The 16,877-nt window shown below is 45.9% G+C and overlaps 3 protein-coding genes across 4 annotated transcripts; all 3 read left to right on the forward strand.

Moving 5' to 3' along the window:
• The first annotated feature begins 246 nt into the window (after positions 1-246).
• LOC102705067 (auxin response factor 9) lies at positions 247-6,098 on the forward strand. 2 transcript variants are annotated; one of them, XM_015836763.2, is made up of 15 exons: positions 247-862; positions 1,550-1,665; positions 2,131-2,226; positions 2,347-2,403; positions 2,580-2,732; positions 2,857-2,941; positions 3,147-3,237; positions 3,347-3,511; positions 3,803-3,922; positions 4,011-4,095; positions 4,228-4,396; positions 4,545-5,014; positions 5,090-5,280; positions 5,372-5,589; positions 5,676-6,098. In XM_015836763.2, exons 1-14 carry the CDS (start codon positions 817-819, stop codon positions 5,547-5,549), a joined length of 2,022 nt encoding a protein of 673 aa, XP_015692249.1. In that variant the 5' UTR covers positions 247-816; the 3' UTR covers positions 5,550-5,589; positions 5,676-6,098. The 2 variants fall into 2 exon arrangements, with proteins under 2 accessions (XP_015692249.1, XP_006653437.1); XM_006653374.3 differs by having other exon boundaries at positions 5,372-6,098.
• A 3,042-nt stretch (positions 6,099-9,140) lies between these two features.
• LOC121054195 lies at positions 9,141-11,001 on the forward strand. The gene is made up of 2 exons (XM_040523208.1): positions 9,141-10,753; positions 10,861-11,001. The coding sequence occupies exons 1-2, from the start codon at positions 9,141-9,143 to the stop codon at positions 10,904-10,906; spliced, it is 1,659 nt and encodes a 552-aa protein (XP_040379142.1). The 3' UTR covers positions 10,907-11,001.
• A 1,489-nt stretch (positions 11,002-12,490) lies between these two features.
• LOC102705338 (putative pentatricopeptide repeat-containing protein At5g08490) lies at positions 12,491-15,581 on the forward strand. The gene is given in 2 exon segments (XM_040523209.1): positions 12,491-15,266; positions 15,269-15,581. Coding segments are annotated over 2 exon segments (2,814 nt in total). The 3' UTR covers positions 15,307-15,581.
• The last annotated feature ends 1,296 nt before the right edge of the window (positions 15,582-16,877 follow it).

The raw sequence follows: 16,877 nt of genomic DNA on the forward strand, positions 1-16,877 counted from the left end.
TCGGGACGCGACGGTGATAACACCACCGTCTCTCTCTCTCTCTCTCTCTCTCTCTCTCGTACGTGTACCCCCGCCACGGTACAGCGCACGCATCCACGCAGAAAAAAATAGATTCGCGCGGTCGCTCGCCTCGCCTCGCCTTGCGGCGGTACGGCGACGCGCCACCGCCACCGCGCGCGACCCAATCTCCTCCTCCGGTCCTCCCTCGCCGCTCCGACGCGACGAAATTATTACTACTAGGCCAGGAGACGCCGGGCACCAACCAACCAACAAACCAACCAACCGGAGCAATCGGCAAAGCATCCGTCTCTCTCTCTCCCCCTCCCATACCTCCACTGGGCGCTGCCTGCCTCCTCCGCCTCGTGCAGCTCCCCTCCTGCGACCGCGACCGCCGCTCGCTGTCAAAGCCAAGCGACCAGGGGGGCGGCAGGCTTACCTCCTCTTCCTCCTCCTCCTACCAGTGGCAGCCAAAAGCCAAAGCCACCACCACACCCACCAGGCCACCACCACCTCCAGTCCCGCCCGCAAGCTCCTTCCGCCAACCCGCGGCGCCCGGATCCGACCGCGCCTGGGCTATCCCTACCGCAATTCCGTCGTTGTTTGGAGGCGCGGCGGGATACTGGGAGGAGAGCAGCTGCTGCTGCTGCTGCTGCTACGGGGCGTTGTCGGCGGCGGCGGCGACGGGGCAGAGCAGATCCGTGGAGATGGAGCTGAGCTGGGAGAGGAGGAGCCAGCGGCAGTCGTAGATCGTGACTCGTGAGGCGTCCAGGTCCCGTCGGTTTCCCGGTGGTGCTCTTGGGAGGGAGGAGGGCCGGCATGGCCGCCGCGATGGAGATGGCGGCGAATCCTGGTGGCGGCTCAGGTTCGAGTTCGTGCCTCCCGTCGTTGCATTTTTTTTCCCGGTTAAATTCTTTGCCCCCTTCTTTTCCGGTTGCCGCCGAGCTGTCCTGGTTGAAATTTGGTGGTGTTTTTGGCGTGGAAAGTTTTGTTTGGGTTGGGACCGAGACAATAGTTGATTTAAGTGGACTCGAGTAGTTGACTCGCTTGTGTTGAAAAAGTACCGAAATTTCCCTAATTTGAGACGACGTTACCAAACGAGGAGGAACAAATTAGGCAATCCATGCCCATTTTGCTTGAATAGTTCTTGTCACGCTTGCTGATATGGGTAAACTACTCCATGTTCCCACGATTTGCTATGTCTGTATAATCTTAATTTGATTTATCTAGCTCCGCAATCTGATGCTTCTCAATTGTGATCCGTCAAATAAGAAAAAAAAAGCTGGTTGATGCTTTTGTTACCAATTTTGTTTGGTCATTTCAGTTTGTTTGTTAGGAAATGCATTTTTTGTGGCTGGTATAGCTAATGAATTGATCCATCGCTGCTGCTGATAAACGGTAGTAGTATTGGCTTTTGTGGATCTTTGTGCGCTTCTCCAATATGTTTAGGATTTCTCATGATTAAAGATCAAACTTTGGCACTTTATCAATGGCGAAAAAACACACATCGTCTTTCTGATGATTCTTTTTCGAATTAATTGCTTCTGTACAGGAAGCTGCAGCGACGCACTATTCCGGGAGCTATGGCATGCTTGTGCTGGTCCGTTGGTCACGGTCCCTAAGCGAGGCGAGCGCGTCTACTACTTCCCGCAGGGCCATATGGAGCAGGTGCTCGCTGCTCACCGATCGGAGATCTATGAGTTCTTCATGATAAGGGGGTGTTTGGATCCCGAGGGATTTCATTTCTTTTAGTCCCCGTCTGTTTGGACACTAATTATAAGAATTAAATATAGATTATTAACAAAACTCACCTCATACTCTGGACTATTTCACGAGATGAATCTATTGAAACTAATTAGTCCATGATTAGCGAATGTGATGCTACAGTAAACATTTTCTAATCGTGGATTAATTAGGCTTTAAAAATTTGTCTAATAAAATAGCATTTATTTATACGATTAGTTTTGTTATCAGTTTATATTTAATACTCTTAATTAACGTCCAAACATCCGATGTGATAAGGGACTACAAAAAAAGTCCCTGGATCCAAACAGCCACTAAATCTCGTCGGTTAATCATTCTGTTTGATTTTATTTTGTTTTCTCCTCAAACTGATCACGGTTTGTTCTATAGCTCGAGGCGTCTACAAACCAGCAGCTTGACCAGTACCTGCCGATGTTCAATCTACCATCCAAGATCCTATGCAGCGTGGTCAACGTAGAACTCCGGGTCAGTGTTTTTTTAATCTGTCTGGTGTAACCTCCCATGTGAGCATGCTGGAAATCGCTAGCCCGGTTACTGTAGCTAGAAATATTATTCAATGCTTATCGATTCAATTCTGCAATGCAGGCGGAGACTGATTCAGATGAAGTTTATGCTCAAATTATGCTGCATCCAGAAGCTGATGTGAGTATTTCTCTATGACCTCTGCCAATATGCAAGGATAGATGATTTTTGCAAAGCATGCTATTAGCCGATTATAGTACTCCTATCTCCTTGTTGCAGCGACCTTTACTAGTTATAAATCATGTCCTTTTGTCAATCACCTCTTTTGATTTGTATGCTTATATTTGCTTGATCAGCAAAGTGAACTCACCAGTCCAGATCCTGAGCCTCAAGAACTTGAGAAATGCACAGCTCATTCCTTTTGCAAGACATTAACAGCTTCAGATACAAGCACCCATGGAGGTTTCTCTGTTCTTAGGAGGCATGCTGAAGAGTGTCTTCCTCAGCTGGTTAGTATTAAAAGCATATTATGTCTCCACTGGTCTATATTTTGTTTATCTCCCAAGTCAGTTATCTTGTACTACTAAGTAGTACCTGTTTATGACATTATTAAATGGTGTGGTACCTTGGCAGGACATGTCTCAGAATCCACCATGTCAAGAACTGGTTGCCAAAGATCTCCATGGAACTGAGTGGCATTTTCGTCACATTTTTCGTGGTGAGCTTGCTATTCATGTGTGGCCTCATCATTTAGCCTGATTAGTGCTTCTGTTCCAATCTTGCTTTTACTATGTTGTCCTTGTTATTTTGGTGTAACACTTTATTTCACAACTAATAACATGCAATAATTACTAATGTTGTATCTCTTGGATTATTTACTTTTTTTCAGGATTGCAATCTCATATCTATCCATTTCTTTACAGGACAACCTAGGAGGCATCTGCTTACTACTGGTTGGAGTGTCTTTGTCAGCTCAAAAAGATTGGTTGCTGGCGATGCATTTATCTTCCTGAGGTAACTTGAAGGCATTAGGTGCAGTTGCATCTATCTCATGACTATCTGTTGAACCTAGTCTATAGTCATTACTTGTTTCTTGAGCTCAGTATCATTGGATAATTGGCAGGGACGAAAATGGTGAGCTACGGGTCGGAGTAAGGAGACTTATGAGACAAGTAAATAATATGCCATCATCTGTCATATCAAGCCACAGTATGCATCTTGGAGTGCTTGCAACAGCATCTCATGCTATCTCCACTAGAACACTCTTTTCTGTTTTCTACAAACCCAGGTTCAGCAAATTCTCATTCTGGTTGTGCCTTCTGTTTTTAGATATTCGTTTATCGTTCTTCATTGTATTGAGTTATGGTGCCAAATTTGGTACTAGTAATACTTGACGCTTAGTCCTATATCAAGCTGAAAACGAAATTATTGGCATGTTTCTCATTCTTCTCAGTGTTCAGTTTATGATAATTATCTAACAAACTAAACTTGTAGTTCATTATCCTAGTGAGTTTTGTTGTGTGCAAGTTCACATAATCTGCAGACTAAACTTAATGTACATCTTCTATTCTGTTCTCAGAACAAGCCGGTCTGAGTTTGTTGTGAGTGTTAACAAATACCTTGAAGCTAAGAAGCAGAACTTGTCTGTTGGAATGAGGTTCAAGATGAGATTTGAAGGCGATGAAGCTCCTGAAAGAAGGTAAAATCCCGGGTTTCTTTCTTCAAAATGATGCTAGCTTTACTCTTACTGTTCAGGTTGCATATCATAAACATTTCTGCGCTCACAGGTTCAGTGGAACAATTATTGGTATTGGGAGTGTGCCGGCGATGTCAACGTCTCCATGGGCAGATTCTGACTGGAAATCCCTGAAGGTAATTAAGATTTGAGTTTTTGATTTTGAATGTTCAATTGGAGGAGCTAATTTTTTAGGTGTTTGTTGTGGGTTTATGTCTTTATGACTTGGTTGCTCTCCAGATCTGATTCTGTCCTGTAATTGTTCGTAGGTCCAATGGGATGAACCTTCATCCATTGTCCGTCCTGATAGAATTTCACCATGGGAACTGGAACCATTGGATACAACTAATCCGCAACCCCCTCAACCTCCATTGAGGAACAAGCGTGCAAGGCCTCCAGCTTCACCTTCCGTGGTTTCAGAACTTCTTCCGAGTTTTGGTAAGAATGAAATGTTTTAGCAGTTGTGACAATTATGGCTCTGTTTCTTGAAAACAAGCCTGAAGTCATATGGCTGTGCACAGCAATTTTCATATAACTAAAGTGTATGGTCCAGCTTAATATTTCAATGCTGGTATAACTTCATCAGGACTATGGAAATCCCCATCTGAAGCAGCCCAAACTCTCTCATTTTCGGAACCACATCGGACTCGAGAGATATTTCCTTCAATACCTGCATCAATCTTCTCAGCATCATCAAATGCTGAATTCAATTCAAAGAAGGAACCATCCATGCTAAACAATCAGTTCTACTGGTCAGCGAGGGACTCAAGAGCTGACTCCTTTGCTGCTAGCACTAACAAAGTCAGAGTTGAAAGAAAGCAAGAACCAACTACTGTTGGTTGCAGATTATTTGGAATTGAAATAAGCTCAGCTGTAGAACTTCTGCCTGCGGCTACTGTCTCAGGTGTTGGTTATGATCAAACTGTTGTCTCTGGAGATGTGGACTCTGATCAGATCTCACAACCATCTAATGGCAATAAATCTGATGCCCCTGTAACAAGCAGCGAGCATTCTCCTCTTGAGTCACTAAGTCGTCAAGTGAGGAGCTGCACGAAGGTGAAGTCTGTCACATTATTTCCATTTTCGAGTTGCTGAGGTATAGAGAGTGTTTGATTACTCTTCCTCATGCAGGTAATTATGCAAGGAATGGCAGTTGGAAGGGCTGTGGACTTGACAAAACTAGGTAATTATGGTGATCTTCGCCGCAAGTGTGAGGAGATGTTTGATATACAAGGGGAGTTGTGTCCCTCTCTGAAGAGATGGCAAATTGTGTACACCGACGACGAGAATGATATGATGCTTGTTGGGGATGACCCTTGGGAGTAAGAATCCTTACCTCTTCATATATTTGTACAATTGATGTAATTATTTAGTATTGAAGTCTTAATCCGATTGTGATGCATGTTGTTGCAGTGAGTTTTGCAGCATGGTGAAACGGATTTATATTTACTCCTACGAGGAGGCCAATCTGCTGGCTCCAAAGTCTAAGCTGCCAAACATAGGCGACACCATCCAGTTCAGTGGCGTGAATTCATCACCTGAATCTGTTGGCCTGGACAGTCATGCCTCAGTTACTAACAAGGACTGCTAGCCACTGACTTTGACCTAATTCTATATATCGATCATTTGAGGTAATTCCAATGATTCTTCACTACTGCTTCCTGTGCTGAAGGCATGATGTGCTTGTCTTGAATTGTGGTGCTATTTGGACTGCCAGTGCCAGACAAGGTCTTATTCTGGCAAGGACGGCCTGGAGGCATTCTGGCAGTACGTCCCGCTGCCAGTTGTTTTATGTGTTTGGTAGGAGCCTTGGCGTTCTTGTCACTTGTCAGGTACCCAGGTTTAACAAGAACTGCTGAACAACAAGATTAATGACCCTTCGGTACTCTCATTGCTTAGGAGTAAATAGGATTTGCATATGTATATAGTATCATTAGGACACCTGATTGCCTGTTATTGAAATTCCAAGTAATTTGGATGCATTGATGCAATTCAGTAATTGCTATTTTAGCAACCAGCCTGTGAGTGGTGGTGGATGTGTTGATCTTGTAGCATTTTCTACATTTCTCCATTGTGGAAGCCATCCCCATCTGTACATAAACGAACCATGAAATAAGTAATGCCGTGCTTTCCAACCATCCATTGTGGTGTCCCTTTTTGTGGTGATTATTGTTCTATATAAGTTTGGAAGTGTAGAGATATTGAAATTTAGGGTCTGTTTGAAGAGCTAGCTTTAGATTTTAAGAAGTAGCTGCTTGGTAGATTTTGAGAAGCAGCAGCTTGATAGCCAGCTTCTAAGAATATGAAAAAGCTCTTAAAACCTAACTTCTCTAGCTTCTGGATTCTTATTTTATTTTCTAGAATCTGTAAATGACAGATTCTTAGAAGTTGTGGACCGTTTAGAATCACTTCTGACAAAAGCAGTTTTAAAAGCTGCAGCTAAAAAAAGCTCTCCAAACATGCTCTCGTCGGAGCAGCAGCACTCGGGGATGTTAGGAAGGAGAGGTCGGGGACGTCAGGGCCGAGCTCAGAGGTGGGGGGTGACGAGAAAGGCGTGGCGCAGTGGGTGGAGCAGGGAAGGGTGTGGCGACAGAGTTTTCTATTTTTTTTAAAGAAAACCATTTTAGTAAATAGTTTTAATACTAACCCTTTTGGTTAAATATTTTCATCCTATGAATTTTCTGACCATGCCACCCTATCTAGCGCAACAAAACAATGTTAGTCATGTTGATGCGCTTTCTACCACGGCAGTGATGGTGCTGAGACAAAAAAAATGTTTAGATTATGAATTTTTTTTTCAGGAGAGGTTTAGTAATAAAATTATTTATTAAAAAGATCTAAAAGATAAAAAGTAGTTTGGTGATGTAGAGGGAGTTATGTTGACTGGGCAGCGGAAGAGGTTCTAAATTAATCTGATATCATGTAGAGAGATTGAATACACTCATAAGACATGGGATATTTGAAATATAAAGCCAATAATAAGGTAGTTACAACATAGAGGATATACATGGTATATATAGAAGGTTGTACAAAAGAGATGTACTCTAATATTAAGCATTCACGTAAGATGGATTCTAATCGCCTCAAGGGCATGACCGTCTTTGTGCTTTTTTCTCCTATACATGCAGTGCAAAAGGTTATGCAAATTCTTGAGAGTAAATTGCACTTTAGACTTTTTTTTTGCATTAGTTGCATATTCTAGCCTAAAGAACACAGCCACAGTAGTCTCTCTGCAGGACATCAGGTAGGTAGAAGAACAACACTAAGTAAGAGAAATCAGGAGAATTAGAGCACTCGATATTGGTCGAGAAAGACCGTAGCTCGACTATGAAGCGTTCAAGGATTACTATAGATGATATGGATCAGACACCCTCACATAGAAGACCTAATTGGATATGGACAGGTGGTAATTGAGACCAGCAATATATGAGAGAGACTATTTGGGACATATTTTGCCTTGTATCATACGACAGTAAATAAAGTCTCAATAAAATAATACCATATACAGACAAGCAAACCAAAAGTGTATCCGGTTAGATTCCCTATCTCGTATGCCTGTCCTTCGGTATATAAGAGGAGACAAGTGATCTCTCGAGGACATATAAGATCTCATGATGAGATTTACGGTGATTTTAAACACCCCACCCATAAATACGGCTAAACCTTAGCTAACAGGAGTAGAGCATTACTTCGTAGGTCCGAACCTAGATAATCCTCCGTCGTACTTTCGGTCTCATGTACTATCCCCAATATTATTACTAATACAACACTTCACCAATGCAGTACCTAAATTATGTGTTGACGTGAGCACATAAGGTTTTCCACTTGTTTAAGGGATCTCAATCATATTTTCTACATGTTCTCTGTTGATAAATTTAATATTTAAAACTTGAGTGATTAGTCGTATTGTGTTTAATTTTAAATAATATTGGCTCTCTCCTTAAATGTTAGGTATTATAAGTTGTTTTGAAGAAATTAAGCATAGAGTAAAACGACTATCATGTTTCATTAATATAGAGTGGGGAGCGTGCTTCGGGGTAAAATGGGCAGAAATTTGAATAGTGGATGTTATTGACAAGACAAGTAGTAGTATAGGCTATGGTACATTTGGGTCTCATTTTTTTTTCTAATACTTATGTTTATAAGGTAAAATTTAAATTTCAGAACTTGAATATACAATCGATTTTGGGCATTTTTTATCGGAGTTTATTTTTCAACCTAGTCATTAGATCACTAAAAACACACATATAAAAAAATCATCCATAAATTATTCCTTCCTCCGTTTTATAATATAAGATGTTTAACTTTTTTAGTTATAATGCTTGACCATTTGTTTTTTCCAAAAATTATGAAAATATTATTTATTTTGCTTGTGACTTATTTTATTATAAAAAACTTTAAGCACGACTTGTTATTTTTATATTTGTACTAAATTTTTGAATAAGACGAATAGTCAAAAGTTGCAACCAAAAAAATTAAACATCTTACGTTATGAAATGGAGATAGTATTTTTTTTAAATAATCTGTTTCATTTTTTTCAAACAATGAATGCTTGAAATAAAATTCAAACATTAAAATCCCTTATACTTAGGGACGTGGTCACCTGGGAGTACTTTCGTAGTTGCTTAGGATCCGTTCCTAAGTAGGATTGCCCTGGAACCCGTGGGATCATATGTAATACACCGTTTCTAAATGTTCGACGATATTTATTTTTTTATACATGTTTGACTATTCGTTTTATTTAAAATTTTTTTATCAAATATGTAAAGCTATATATATGTGTGCATAAAAGTATATTTAACAATAAATCAAATAATATTAAAATAATTAATAATTATATAATTTTTTAAATAAAACTAATAGTTAAACGTGTATAAAAAATCACCAGCGTCAAATAACGAAGGGAGTATATGACACAGTACGTAGCACCGTTATTATGTCTGGTTAGAATAGTTGGTAGCATACGAATTGGGATCCGACGAAAACACGCTCAAGCAGTCCGAGTCGTTGCCCAGGCGAATCCGAATTCGACGACGGCAAGCAAGGGTAGGTGGTGGAGTACGTATTTTATATACGGCAGTGGCTCGGTGGCTCCCGCTTCCATGTCAAAATTAGCCTGCATGCGCCGCGCGCAGAGGCCCGTCCGGTCCACCGTTGGTACGTACGTAGCGCGCGCGCGCGCATGACGCGTTTGCTTCGCGACACGCAGCCGCCGGCGGCCACAGCAATGGGAGGCGGCATCAACCTTCTCCCCGACGACGTCCTCGCCGAGATCCTCGCGCGCCTCCGCGACCGCCGCTCCATCGCCCGGTGCCGGTCCGTCTGCGGCGAGTGGTGCGCCCTCGTCGACGACCGCGCCCTCCTCCTCCCGCACCCGCTCCTCCGCGCCTTCCCGGGCTTCTTCGCCACGGCGGCCAGCGCCTTCCGCCCTGTCTTCCTGTCGTCCCCGTCCGCCGCCGGCGGCGCCGTCGGCTGGCTCGAGCTCGACTTCCTGAGGGGGCAGGTCGGGCTCGACTGCGCCGCCGCGCTGCAGGACCACTGCAACGGCCTCCTGCTCTGCTTCCGGGTGGACTGCGCGGACCAGTCCGTCGCGGCGTACGTCTGCAACCCGGCGACGAGGCGCTGGGCGTGCCTGCCGCGGCCGGCGGCGCCGTGGCCCCCCGGGCGCGACGGCGCGTTCCTCGCCTTCGACCCGGAGGTCTCGCCGGAGCACAGGGTGTTCCTCCTCCCCGTGGGGCTTCCCCGGCCGAGGGCGTTCGTGGCCACTGATAGCAGCCGCTGCCCCTGGCCGGTGCCGCTGGATTTGTACATGCCGGAGTCGTCGCCCGGAGAAGATGAGCTGGCGCCGCCGGGGAAGAAGGCGTTCCCCGTGCGCGTGTTCTCGTCGGCGGACGGCAAGTGGAGACGCGGGGCTCTCGCGCCGGGGCGGTGCGCGCCGGAGCACCTCTACGACCGGGTGATGGCGCTGTGCAGGCTCCGCACGGAGGTCAAGGACGCGCGGGTGCGGAGGTGGCGGTCGGCCGAGTACTGCCGCGGCGCGCTGTACGCTCACAGCGAGAGCCACGTCCTGGTGGTGCTCCGGTGGGCGGAGGGGACGTACGACATGGTCGAGCTCCCGGACGGCGGCAAGGCCGGGTGGGTGAGATACCCATACATGCACGTCCTGGCCGCTCGTCCGCTGGAGCTCGTCTCCTCGAGCCCCGACGGTGGCGCGGTGCGGTACGCGAAGGTGACCATGTCCGGCCGGGTCAGGATCTGGGCGCTGGAGGAATCGTCATCCGACGACGGCGGCGGCGGCGGCAAGCTCGAGTGGACGCTGACGCACGACAAGGACCTCGCCGAGCACCCGCGCCTTCTCGAGCCACTGGACGACGATACGCTGGACAGCTTACGGATGATGGCGCTCTCTAGGAGTCCAGGCAACGACGACGACAGCGCGTCCGCCGCCGTCACCGCCGCCGACGACGACGAAGAAGAAGACGCCGTCGACGGATGGTCGAAGCGCTGGAGCTGGGACGAGGCCATGGTGAGCATGCCCGAGGTCGACACGGAGCCGAAGGACGAGGCGCAGGCCGCCGGCACGGCAACAGTGCGGCCGTTCCACATGGTGGGGTTCCACCCGAGCAAGGAGGTGCTCTTCCTCGCCGCCGGCGCGTTCCACGTCGTGGCGTACCACCTCGGGAGCGGCAAGGTGCAATACTTGGGCCGCGCGACGTCGAGGACGAAGGTCACGCGCGTCGACGGCATGTTCCCCTACCGCCCGTCCTTCGTCGACGCGCTCCCGTCTCCGCCATGGTCAGCCTAGCTTCTCTCTTCCTCAGCAAAGTGATCACCATACCTGTGCTGCTCATGTGCGAAACGCTACTGCTGCTAATTTTGTTTTATGCTTTTACCTTTTTCAGTTCGTTCCCGAGCTTAAATGCAGCAAAGAGTCGTCGTCGCTACTGATAGCGGTCACCCGAAGATTCATCCTATCGAGTGATATTTCGTTCATCATCAAATCCTTGCTCTGCTCACTATTGTAAATTTGTAATATACTTTATCCTACCTAAACTTATCTATATATATATATATATATATATGTGTGTGTGTGTGTGTGTGTGTTTGTTTGTGTGTATGTATATGTATGTATATATAGATTCATCGGTATTCATACACAGAACATCTTACAATGTATAACTAAGGTAACACTATTTATTAAGAATTACTCCGTATTACGTTTGAATTCTTTGCTTGAACATGGTTTATTAATAGGTTCAAGTTATTTTCAACAAAAAAAAATCTGGATGGTGTCTCATCATTACTCACTCGAAATGTTTGAACTATAAAAATGATGATACACAATTTAATCATACTTTGAACCATTTTCGTTGTGTAGTATGAAACATCAAGTTTTATCTATCGGTGAATAGTTCGATGAAAATAAATAAAATAACTTTATAATTTTCAATACTTTTGGTGATATTCTTTTATACATAGCCTAGCAACCAATCATTCAAAAGTCGATTTAACCCTGAAACCAACTACTGATATACTACTAGCTACTAGTTTTAGACGGCCAAACGGACTGCCCGGAAGAACAACGCGATTAGCAGAATGCTTTAATTATTGAATTACTGTTGTTTGTTGATTAATGTGTGGTTTAAGTTTCCACGTACGGAAGACTTAACACAGTATGAGGTGGTAGCCAGAGGTATCTATATGAATACCATTTTCTTTTTCTGTATAAAATCTACTTAGAGGTAAGATAGAGGCATCCCTGTGGGCAGTGGTTCATTCGTGGCCTGGAACTGAAAGACCAGGCATAATCTGACGCACAAGAGCTTGGTAAAACATAGAGTAAGTATCTAATCTAATGGAGTTTAGAAGTACATGCAATACATTAGTGGTTTCTCCTTATTTTGTTTTATAATTAAACTATGAAAATTGTAATTATGATTTTAAGATGGATTGCAACTTCATATTTGTTAATTCCAAAATTAGAATTGTTCATTTTATTTTGGCAAAACTAAAATTCACGTAGTAAAAACTATAGATTCATTTTATTATAACTTATATTATTTAATATAAATTCTTAAATGTGATCTACTATCGCAATTATGAGCACCACATGGAAAAAAAATCATATCAAACAAGTTACGTAGAAGCCGCATTAATCGAAACTGTTCCCAATACACCAGTTTATACGTTAGAGAATCCGGCCCTACTTGCGAGCCATCTGCCCCCTCCTCTTCCGTGTCTCCATCTCAGCCCAAGCTCCCGCTGCGCGCGAGAGGTCCGGCCTCCGGCTCTCCTCTCTCCGCGCGCGCCTGGCCCTGCCGCCCGCGCGCCGCCTCCCGTCACATCCGCGCCGCGCTCGACTCGTCACTCCATCAGCCTCGCTTTCTTCTCCGGCGGTCAGCTAGCCAACCGCCGCGCTGCTGATAATCCGAACCGTTTCCCCGCAATTTTGCCCACGGCCCACGGGAGAGGGCTCGTCTCGTCTCACATGCCACCGCCGCCCTGTCCGCGGCCGGTTCGACGGGCGATGCTATGCTCCTCCTCGTCCTCCTCCTTGCGAGGCAGCCGGGGCGCTGCTTCTCTCCCCGGATCCAACGCCGTCTCGTCCACGCCGCGGCCCCGCCCCGCGAGGGGAGGCTGCTCCAACCCCGCGTCCGCGCCGCGGCGGGCGACGGTGGTGCGCGCGACGTGTTCGACGACGTGCCTGCCCCGGACGGCGACCACAGGCTGTGCGGCGCGCTGCTCAGGGCGAGCGCGGCAGGCGGGGACCACTATGGGTGCGCCTCCCTCCTCCGGTATATGCTTGGCCGGGGGCTCCGCCCGGACGGCCTCGCGCTCGCCGCGGCCGTCAAGTCGGCGTCCGCGCTCCCCGGCGGCGGCGGAGGGGCGGCGCTCGGGAGGTGCCTCCACGGTCTCGCCGTCAGGACCGGGCACGCGGGTGGCGCCGCGGTGGCGAAGGCGGTCATGGACATGTACGGGAGGATCGGGGCTCTCGCGGACGCCCGCCTGGTGTTTGATGAGATGAGCTGCTCCGATGCGGTATGTTGGAACATCCTGATCACTGGCTCCTCCCGCGCTGGGCTTTTTAACGATGTGTTCCATTTGTTCCGAACGATGCTTGCAAGTGGTGTAGACGAGAGCATGCCAACTGCGGTCACGGTGGCTGTCGTCCTTCCGGTGTGTGCAAAGTTGAGGGTGCTGAGGACTGGACGGAGTATACACGGCTATGTCATCAAGACTGGGTTGAACTTTGACACTCCGTGTGGGAATGCGTTGATATCGATGTACTCAAAATGTGGTGGGAGCAGAGCTATGGACGATGCACATATAGCATTTTCTACAATTTGCTGTAAGGATGTTGTTTCATGGAACTCGATCATTGCGGGATACTCCGAGAATGGGTTGTATGAAGAAGCATTTGCACTGTTTGGTCAGATGATATCAGACGGATGCCTTCCAAACTATTCAACATTGGCTAATGTTCTTCCCTTCTGTTCACTCGTGGAGTACGGGAAGCACTACGGGAAAGAAGTTCATGGTTTTGCGGTCCGACATGGTTTAGAAATGGACATATCTGTTAGAAATGCACTGATGGCACATTATTCCAAGGTTTGTGAAATGAGGGCTGTAGAATCAATATTTAGAAGTTCGAAAACAAGAGATATTGTTACATGGAACACTATAATTGCGGGACATGTAATGAATGGGTATCCCTCAAGGGCGCTGGAACTATTTCGAAAGTTTTTGTTTACCGGAATGACTCCTGATCCTGTTTCTCTTATCAGCCTACTTACTGCTTGTGCCCAAATAGGCAATGTCAAAGTGGGCATGAGGGTTCATGGCTATATTTTTCGACATGTTGAGCTTCTTCAAGAAACATCCTTAATGAATGCTCTTGTCAGCTTTTACAGTCAGTGTGATAGGTTTGATGCTGCTTTTCGAGCTTTTATCACTATTCAAAACAAAGACTCAATATCCTGGAACGCAATTCTCTCTGCTTGTGCAACCAGTGAACAGCATATTGAACAGTTCTTCAGACTGATTGGTGAAATGTGGCATGATGTAACTCAGTGGGACTCTGTCACAATCTTGAATGTTATCCGTGTCAGTACGTTTTGTGGGATTAAGATGGTTCAAGAAGCTCATGGCTATTCCTTGCGAGTTGGTTATACCGGCGAAACTTCAGTTGCAAATGCTATTCTGGATGCATATGCAAAATGTGGCTGCCCACATGATGCAGAAACACTCTTCAGAAACCTTGCAGTGCGGAACATTGTAACAGACAATACAATGATTTCGTGCTACCTAAAAAATAACTGTGTGGAGGATGCTGAGATGACCTTCAGCCAGATGGCTGAGAAAGATGTAACTACATGGAATCTGATGATCCGGTTGTATGCTCAGAACGATATGTGTGATCAAGCTTTTAGCCTGTTCCATCAGTTGCAGTCTGAAGGACTGAACCCTGATACTATAAGCATTACAAATATTCTTCTGGCTTGCATCCACTTGAGTTCAGAACAACTTGTGAAACAATGCCATGGTTACATGCTCAGAGCATCTCTAGAAGACATTCATCTACAAGGAGCACTTCTTGATGCATACTCGAAATGTGGGAACATAACCAGTGCATACAACTTCTTTCAAGTTAGCCTGCATAAGGATCTTGTCATATTCACAGCCATGATAGGAGCTTATGCAATGCATGGAATGGCAGACAAGGCGGTAGAACTGTTCTCCAAAATGCTTACAGTTGGCATTAAGCCAGATCATGTAGTTCTGACCGCTCTACTGTCTGCCTGCAGTCATGCAGGGCTTGTAGATGCTGGAATTAAGATTTTCAAGTCCATAAGAGAAATCTACGGAGTTGAACCAACGGAAGAGCACTGTGCATGCATGGTTGACCTTCTTGCCCGAGGTGGACGTCTCCAAGATGCATACAGTTTTGCGTTGGATATGCCCTCTCATGTAGTCAATGCCAATGCTTGGGGCTCCTTGCTAGGAGCGTGCAAGATCCATGGAGAGGTAAAAATTGGTCAACTTGCAGCCGATCACTTGTTCTCTATGGACACTGAGGACATCGGGAACTATGTGATCATGTCAAACATCTTTGCAGCTGATGATAAATGGGACAATGTTGAGCATGTCAGAAAGCTGATGAAATCCAAGGATTTGAAAAAACCTGCTGGGTGCAGCTGGATTGAGGTTGACAAGTCACGGCATTTGTTCATAGCCGGTGATGTCCAGCACCAAGATAGGTCTTCTATCTACAATGTGTTAGGAAGTTTGTATCAGCAAATCAGAAGTACACAGGGACAAAACATTTAGTTACGACTTATGAGCTGTGACGTAAACCAGTAATTAAATTCCATGGTGCCGGCCTCGTCATTGTTTTGCACACATCTTCCCTGGGGTTGCCAAAGATCCCCATGGAACTGAGTGGCCTTACCATCACATCTTTCGTGGTGAGCTTGCATTCTCATCGTTCCGATTGATTCTCTTTGAACCTTCTTATCACTATGTTGTCCTTGTTTTGTCGTAACACTTTTATTTCAGATGCTTTGCGCAATAATATGGAACTACTGATGTTTCTGTTCTCTGAATATTTATCCAACATATAACTTGCAGCATTGCAATCTTATATCCTTCCATTATTTTTCAGGACAACCTGGGAAGCACCTAGGGGTGGCAATTCACCCGCGGGGGCGGGGGTTAATTTGGCCCCGTGGGGACTCGGGGGCGGGGCCCCAGTTTGGGGCGGGGACAGGGGGATGAGAGTTTATCCCCACGGGGACCGAGGACGTGAATTAGACTATAATTTGAAGGGCACCCTGGTTTCTCTTCCTCTCCCTCTCTCTCCAGTCAACTCTCATCTCTGTCTCTCGAACTCTCACCTCTCTCTCGGTTTCTCACTCTGGCGGCGGCTCGGCGGCGAGGTGGCGAGCTGGACCGGCGAGGCTGCTCAGACGGCAGGGCGGCAGATCTGCGTGTCCGGGGGCGACACACAAGACCGGCATGGCTGCTTGGGCTCGGATCTATCAGACTATTAAATTATGTGTTTTTCTAAAAGATATATAGAAAAGTTGCTTTAAAAAATATATTAATCTACTTTTACTTTTTTGCTAATATATAATTAAACATGCACGCTAATTCATTGTACCTTTTTGTGTGCTGCCAAAAATTTTCCCTCAAAAACATCACATCGAATCTTTCAACACCTAAATAGAGCATTAAACATAGCTGAAATAAAAAAAACTAATTGTACAGTTACGCGAGAAATCATGAGACGAATCTTTCAAGTCTAATTAGTCTATAATTAGTCATAAATGCTACCGTAACCCACATGTGATAATGACGGATTTATTAGGCTCAAAAAATTTGTCTCGCAGTTTCTAGGCGAGTCGTGAAAGGACCTATACGTAAGAAAAAATATTTACAACTAGGTTCTCAGTGACATTGGCGCGGCGGCCCTATCTGTAACAAAAAGTTCTGGAAAAATGATTAAACCTGTAAGAAAAAATTACAAATAAGTTCTCGGTGCCAATGACATTGTCGCCGTCCTTATCCAGAGGACGGCACCAATATCATTGGCGCTGTTCTATTCAACGACAGTGCCGCACTGATGTTGGTGCTGTAAAAAAGGATTTATTCGGTCGATAAGTTTTTTTAAGGTCTAGTTGTAAAATATATTTTTAAAAACAATCAAAATATCAAAAATTGCAGTTCGCAAGACGCACGCGTGGTCCACCAGAATCGGAGTCAGCCACCTGCCAAAGGAAGGCCCATCTCCGTAACCTCCCAACGCTCGGACTATCGGTGGTCGCTATATATCACGACGGCCGGCCCTCCTCCGCCCAGCGAAGCGAAATCCCCCCCGCCCCGCCTCCGCCTCCGCCTCCGCCTACCACGAACCGCGCGC

This window comes from Oryza brachyantha, chromosome 4 (genome assembly GCF_000231095.2).
Source record: "Oryza brachyantha chromosome 4, ObraRS2, whole genome shotgun sequence".
Classification (NCBI taxonomy): Eukaryota; Viridiplantae; Streptophyta; class Magnoliopsida; order Poales; family Poaceae; genus Oryza; species Oryza brachyantha.

Coding starts and splice junctions, on each gene's coding strand:
- LOC121054195 (XM_040523208.1), top strand. CDS start 9,141: ATGACGCGTTTGCTTCGCGACACGCAGCCGCCGGCGGCCACAGCAATG. Junction 10,754..10,860: donor GCGCTCCCGTCTCCGCCATG/GTCAGCCTAGCT, acceptor TACCTTTTTCAG/TTCGTTCCCGAGCTTAAATG.
- LOC102705067 (XM_006653374.3), top strand. CDS start 817: ATGGCCGCCGCGATGGAGATGGCGGCGAATCCTGGTGGCGGCTCAG. Junction 3,238..3,346: donor GATGCATTTATCTTCCTGAG/GTAACTTGAAGG, acceptor GATAATTGGCAG/GGACGAAAATGGTGAGCTAC. Junction 3,512..3,802: donor TCTGTTTTCTACAAACCCAG/GTTCAGCAAATT, acceptor TTCTGTTCTCAG/AACAAGCCGGTCTGAGTTTG.